The sequence below is a fragment of the Daucus carota genome, chromosome 8 (assembly GCF_001625215.2).
Source record: "Daucus carota subsp. sativus chromosome 8, DH1 v3.0, whole genome shotgun sequence".
Lineage (NCBI taxonomy): Eukaryota > Viridiplantae > Streptophyta > Magnoliopsida > Apiales > Apiaceae > Daucus > Daucus carota.
The window spans coordinates 23,686,172-23,693,012 of record NC_030388.2 but is presented as its reverse complement, the minus strand read 5'-3'; the positions used below and the strand labels follow the sequence as shown (position 1 = coordinate 23,693,012).

At 35.1% G+C, this 6,841-nt stretch overlaps 1 protein-coding gene across 4 annotated transcripts; it reads left to right on the top strand.

Moving 5' to 3' along the window:
* Positions 1-457: 457 nt before the first annotated feature.
* LOC108197122 (AUGMIN subunit 1-like) lies at positions 458-6,518 on the top strand. Of its 4 annotated transcripts, XM_064083546.1 has the most exons (10): positions 458-736; positions 908-1,040; positions 1,122-1,256; positions 1,433-1,556; positions 2,664-2,801; positions 2,906-3,369; positions 3,624-4,119; positions 4,810-4,986; positions 5,888-6,001; positions 6,143-6,518. In XM_064083546.1, the coding sequence occupies exons 1-6, from the start codon at positions 511-513 to the stop codon at positions 3,011-3,013; spliced, it is 864 nt and encodes a 287-aa protein (XP_063939616.1). In that variant the 5' UTR covers positions 458-510; the 3' UTR covers positions 3,014-3,369; positions 3,624-4,119; positions 4,810-4,986; positions 5,888-6,001; positions 6,143-6,518. The 4 variants fall into 4 exon arrangements, with proteins under 4 accessions (XP_063939616.1, XP_063939618.1, XP_063939617.1 ...); XM_064083548.1 differs by lacking the exon at positions 3,624-4,119 and having other exon boundaries at positions 2,906-3,108; XM_064083547.1 differs by having other exon boundaries at positions 2,906-3,108; positions 3,878-4,986.
* Positions 6,519-6,841: the final 323 nt, after the last annotated feature.

Sequence of the window (6,841 nt, the reverse complement as noted above, 5' to 3'; positions counted from 1 at the left end):
TGGCTATTGTGATAATGGGGGCCAACACCTTCTAAATAAAGTTTCCCTCGCTTTCCAGGTGTGACACCCCTCGGAGAATATTTTCCTAAATTTCTCCAATTTCTGAATTATAAATGTTTAAAATAAAATTACTTTTTAATTTGATATATCGGAAGAAAATTTTAAAATTACGTTTCCTGATTTTGAAATTATTGAAATGAAGTTTCAATCAGTTTCGAATACATCGGAACAAAATTCTAAAACAACATCTTTCGATTTCGAGATGATTGAAAAGAAATTCTAAATTGTTTCAAAAAAATTGTCAATATTAAAAAAATATTTTATGATCGAAAATTTCCAAATAGTTGGAGAGATACGAGGTAAGTTTCAAATCGAAAAATAATAATATTAAAAAAAATTTATGGTGGATAATATTTATTTGATATTAAATATTTTATAGTTACGAAGCGCGGTTAAATTTCAAACTCCCACCGAGGCCAAAAAATAATTAAAGAGCTGCAATATTGTCCCATGGCCGATCTCCCGGCGGCGTCCGACCCGACCCGAATAGCAGAAGTGAAAGCATGGCTCTCCTCTCAATTCGACGCAGTGGGTAAAGATGTACCCGAATTCGAATATACCCCTCGCGCCGTTGCTTATTTACACAATCTTGCCACTCTCTCTCAATCCAAAACTCACGCTTCTTCAATCGTTGCCAATGATTTTCGCATCAAAGCTTCTGAGTATCGATCCCAAGGTCAATCCTTTTTATGTTTTTCCAAGTCTTCTTTTTAGGAGTGATAATACTATTTTATAATTAGGGCGTAATGTAATGTGATTCATATGATTGTTCATTTTTGTGAGGTTCGATATTTAAGTATGTGGGCTGGTTTTGTTTTTGTTTTTTTTTTCTTTGTAATATTTGTAGCTGCGAGAATTAGGGAGATACTCGAAAATGCTGGATTAGCGCAAGAGAGTTTACAGGCGAATGTTGTGGCATCAGCCCAAGTGCTTGCTAATGTTGCGAATTTGTTGAATGTTAGAGATACCGAGTCGAGTAGGTTAGAAAAATAGACTCTCTGGCCTTTTGTAGTATATGTGTTTTCTATGGTGGCTGTTTTAACTAGGTGGTGGATGGTTAGTTTTCTTGTAGCAATGGGGGATATATCTTTAAGAAAGACTGGAGTAGAGGAGAAGAGGGCTAAAGTACAGAAAGAGTTTAAGGTTCTTCTTGATTTTACGCGGAAGGCGATTGCCAGGTTGACATATTTGAAAAGGTAAATTTATGGAAGCATTTTATGGATATTTTAGTATGTGATGCTCAAGCTTAATTTGGATTAATCGCTCTTTTATATTTGTTTTTTATTCTTCTGTTTTACCAGTATACATTTCATTGCCAAGAGGACGTGAATAATATATTAATGCGTTTTCTATATTTTATTTGTGTCGGCAGAACACTTGCACAGCTGGAAGATGATGTAGCTCCTTGTGAGGCTCAAATGGAGAACTGGAACACTAACTTGCATGTCATTGCATCGAAAGAGCAGCAGTACCTGCAACAACATGCCAACTACAAGGTATTGTCAATTTAAGATATTAATTGTAGTTAAATTTGAACTTTTTGATTGTCAGAGGGTCTTTCTTATAAGCATGCAACCACCCGAATACGCATCTGTCTTGGCTACATTTGACATTCTGAGACTTGGACTTTATTATAATCCTGCAAGACCTTTAATTGATCGATAAGTTAATCAATGATAAAGTTTATCAATTGTTGGTATACCTAAAATGGTTTAACTGTTCTAACTTGGCTTTGACGAACTATGAGTTGTATCTTGAACTCATATCTGGATCATCAATCTTAAAACATGTTTGCTATTAGATATATTACTTGTTACTCAAAGTCCTTTTCAATTAAATTATAAGTAAATTTCTTGTGTTTAATTTATTAATCATGTTTCAAGTTCATGCTTGCTTGCATATGTTTTTGGTTATAAAGCCTCCGCCAGCACGATAAATGAACACATAGCTTAAGTCTACTGCTCAGAAGTTATAGAATTACAAGCTCAACATTTTTGCTAGCCCATTGATGCACTATTGCCAACAGGACAAAGAAATATTAGAATGTAATTGTGCAATTTTTGATTTCTTTTGGTATTGTTTTATGGTGTGTGACTTTCGTGCTATCATTCTTCAAAGTGATTGACAGTTGACTGCAAATGACATTATCACATGTGATATAAACAAAGTGTATATGTAAGCTCTATATCTGTGTGAATTCTAGTGAACCTTCTTGCAAATAATGGAAATTTACTTATCAAGGCAATCAGGACTTCTTAAGATTATAGAATGCGTCAACGAAGATTCCATATGCCGATGAACAGGTGATGTATTCTTTCTATCTCAAGTAAAATAAATGGAGTAGACATGGTATGAATTACAGATAAACATGTTTAAAAGTAGAAAGATTATACAGATGTGGATCATTCAGAACTCAGAAGTTCAAAGATATTTATTTCTAAGGATGTTTGCCGTATAACAATTTACTAGGTTCTGATGAAAGAATTTATTTCTTCAAGCGGTTAAATTGTTTTTTTACTAGGTTCTGATGAAAGAATTTATTTCTGTGTATGCACTTTTTTTTTGAATTTTTTGCTGACCATAGTACTTTCACTTTGGAGAAGGCAATGCTCAATCGAAGAGGTTACACCCCGGATATAAGTCACGGAGTGTTGGTTCAGATGGCTGAGCATAGGAAGGAGTTAGAGAAGACGACGAAGCCTATCATGGATACACTGCGAAGCTACCAAGACTTGCCTCCTGTAATTTCATAATCAACCCCCCCCCCCCCCCCCCTCCTTTTTAAACAGTTTTCTTTCTCTCTGGCACGGCTTTTTGAAAGTTCTAATCTCTTCTTTCCTTGCAGGATAAAGCTTTGGCTGCATTGGCGATTGAGGACAAGAAGAGGCAATATGCAGCTGCTGAGAAGTATCTTGAAGATGTATTGCAGTCGGCACTTGCCACTTCAGAGTAATGTGCTAGTGGTTGAAGTTGGAAGTTTTGTGGTTGAACCTCCTGTACACACCACCTTTCAGCCAATATGTGTTAATTTATTGGGCCAGCTGGCTGGTAATATCACATTAATGCTTTTTATCTAGTAATATTTGTTGTTTCATTGTACCAAAGTGAAACAATTATATGAATGTTTAAAAATATCGATCCAGTTCTGTGAAGCTTGTAGTTCTAGTTTTAAAGCCAATGGAACTGTTATATTAATCATTGTTACAAATACATGACATGTGTGCTTTACTTTACTGCTGCATGACCGATGGTCTTTTTCTTTTTCCCAAATAACCGAAGCTCTATCTAGTAGCAAAGAAATCTGCATATGTATTACTCCCTCCGTCCCCCTGAGTTGTATACATTGGGGGACGGGGACGCGGCACGGACTTTAATGCTCCTGTAAAGTGTAGTTGTGTAATTTATTTTTAAATTTTTTTTTTTTCTGAATTAAAGTTTGTATGTTATATTTTTATTCAGAAAAAGAAAATCTCAAAAATAAGTTACGGAACTATATTTTATAAGAGCATTGAAATGCTTGTCGAGCAGTTGAAAAGAAACATATACAATTAAATGGGACAGAGGGAGTACACAGAAACAGAAGAGAATTCAACAGAAAAGAAAGCTTGTCCTGTTGTTTTCAGTTATTGTGCCTGACCCTCAACTGTCGAGACTTTCCACTTTACCAATCCTTAAATGAACAGGAAACACCACAGTTTTGCTTTGTGTTCCATCTTCATTCCAAGCTCTAGCAAACTCTTCAATTACTCTGTCATTCAAGAGCTCGACACCTTTATCTTTAGCCGTCTGATATGAGGACCATGACCTATTCATCCAGGCTCATCAAGCTCTCTGTCTTGAACTGAAATGGACCTGTATCATCCAACCCTTCCACATGCTCAAAAGGGAAATCAATGCTTCTATACTCATTATCCACCTTCTTACGCGCTGGATCCCAGCAAGGTTCAACATCAACAGCGTAGTACGGTTTGAAGACAGCATCGACGGCCACATTAACCTGTGGCATAGTGTAAGACCAAGCTGCAATGACTCCATGTGTCTCTGTATTGTTATTTGTTGGTAAAGTTTGAATCTTTGTTGGATTGCTCTGACCCCTTTTTGCATTGCTGTAGTTGTGTTTGTAATCTATGTTTGATCTGTTTGGTCTACTTGTGAGTTTTTGGATATTAAAGGTTGGGGATATTGTTAAATTTTGGTTGGATTGTGACTTTTCTGTGGTTAAGATTTTAACTTCTAGAACTAGAATAAATTCAACCTGATAGTGTTTCTGTTTCTGGTGTCCATAATTTCGTTGTTTACTGTTTCAGCGCTACTGCATGTATAATATTACGCTTGTATAGCTTTTATTTGCCTGAAACATATGAAAGGTATTATATTGTAATATGTAGTTACATAAATGTGCCTTGAGTTTTTAATGTGCCATTTAAATTTAGATTACTGTCATGCTTATTTGGAAATATTTTTCCCTGTGTCTTTTGCATTATTGATTTTTATTTTTTATTTTTTGCTTCCCGGTGAGATGCATGGATTTTTTTGGATTTGGTTTTGTTTGCCATGGTTGATGTGCTTTCTGATTTAAGATGGTTTGATTGATTTTAATATGCCTGACTCGTGCTTATTATGTGCTTCTTATGTACTGGTATACTAGATACTCAAATTGTAAGGCTATAAGCCATATTAGTCACACACAAAAAAAATGTACTGGTATACAATGCTTTGTGTTAATGTTTTTTGTGATGTCAACCGCAGATTTTAGTAGTTTTCTGTGACCAGGGAATCGTTAAAGTGAGTCAAGTCCGTAGCATTGCAGGGCAGATAACGAACAAGGAGTCATTGAGTCGGTTAATTGTAGTAATTCAGAACAGAATAACAGACCAGACTATGAAAAGTTGGGATCTGTTTTCCTTCAAAGTTGAAATATTTCAAGTAAGTCTTCTTATCTTGTTCTGATTTGCCTTTCTCAGCTCTCCTCCAATGCTATATTCTTAATTCCTTGGTGGAAAGAATCCTTTTTTGAAGTGTTTCTCTAATGGAAGAGGCCTGATTTGCTCAAGTTTACAGTTTACGCAATACATATCTAATGGTATCACTGTAATGAATTCAGATAGGTTGTGTTTCACCAAGCTTTAAAATACTTACGCCGACTTTACTCTTTTATAGGCTGCATGAGGAGAATGTGAAAATTTCTGAGAGTTTACTGCCATTCATAGATATGAAGGAAAGAGCTGCTAAAAATACCAGACCTATTTGTATTTGTGTATGCACAATGTATCACCCGTTGTTTATTCTTTAAATACTGTACAAATAAAGTAATAGTGGTAGTAATATAGGACCACATTCAACGTCCAGATTTAGTTGTCTTTTCTGAAACTTGTTTGAACTTCAGACAACTCTTCATTGGTTCCAATTCTAACTCCCTGCACATAACACATTTTTTGTATGCGGTGAAGAAGCAGAGATATGATTAGCTAAAATTTGAATGATCTACTAAGCATATCTCTTTATAAATATATTTCTGACATAAAGCTTATTAGAGTTTTGTACTTCTTTTTTTTATATTTCATTAGGTGGTTATACTTTTTCTTTGGTCTTCTCTTTCTCTACAGTCCTTAAGACCTATGGTTTTTTTAACTAAGCTAAATTTGATATTTTTAAAGCTTACAAGTTTTTGTTTTAAACATTCTATATGTTATCAACTTATTATAACCTTCTTGGGTCTTCTTGTTACTCCACTTTGATGTAGATTGTACATTTGGTCGTAATTTTTTTTACTTTCCACCAGAGTTTTGGAGTTTATACAATTCATTTTGCTTTGTTATATTTACAGATTACCGACTTACTAGTTAATATCACAAAGCATGAGCTAAAGCCAAAGCATCGGGTGCTAACAAACGAAGAAAAAGAGGAGCTCCTAAAAAAGTACAGTGTGGACAAAAAGCAGGTGAAAGTTTAATTCACTAATAACTAATTACTGAGATGAAGTTTTGTGTTTTTTTTTCTAAATAAATTTGAGATGAATTTGTTACCTAAGCTTTTGTGTTGTCAATCGATCTGATCAAGTTTTAATCGTTGATCTTTACAGCTTTCTCGTAGAACAGTAAAAGATGCTATTGCCCGATATTATGCCCTTGAGAAGGGGCAGGTGTTGGAAATAACATACAATGGCGAGATTAGCTGAGTTTATGTTACTTATCGCTGTGTTTGGTGATGTCCATGTGTGTAATGTACTGTCGTAGGTATCATCCCTTTGTGAGGTTAGGAGTTGTGTCAGTTCCTGTTCTGGATGCAAAGAGGGTAGTTTGGTTTCTACGCTAATGCTGTTTTTAGACTGTGCTGGATACTTGTGTCGTTTAAGACACAAGTGGAGTTGCACTTGTAATTGTAGAGTTGGTGCACTGAAAATTTTAAGGTTTTTTATATTTGGTATTCTAAATTTCATTAATCTTTTGATTTCATAACCTTGACCAATCAATAAAATACCCGAAAATAAGGTCTTATATGGCACGCAGAAACTAACTGCTGATGGAGTTTCCCAATTCTAATGGAGTGTCAAATTTTCATGTGGCGTGGTTTTCTTGTTGGTTTGGTCATGGCATGAGATTATTTCTTGTTGGTTTCTTGTTAGTTGGGTCCATTGCAGCAGGAGCTGGGATGGATGTTAACCAAGTGCCTGTTTGGCGACCAATTATTCTAAGAAAATAAGCCCTTATTCTTTTTTAAAGTAATTTTTTTGAATATAAATGTGAAATGGGTGTAATAAATATGTTTACGAACATTAAGG

Excerpts from the sequence above, each read along its gene's own strand:
- LOC108197122 (XM_064083548.1), top strand. The coding sequence starts at position 511 with ATGGCCGATCTCCCGGCGGCGTCCGACCCGACCCGAATAGCAGAAGTG. Across the intron at positions 1,041-1,121 it reads AGAGATACCGAGTCGAGTAG|TTTTCTTGTAGCAATGGGGG; the intron begins GTTAGAAAAATA and ends GTGGATGGTTAG. Across the intron at positions 1,557-2,663 it reads AACAACATGCCAACTACAAG|GCAATGCTCAATCGAAGAGG; the intron begins GTATTGTCAATT and ends ACTTTGGAGAAG.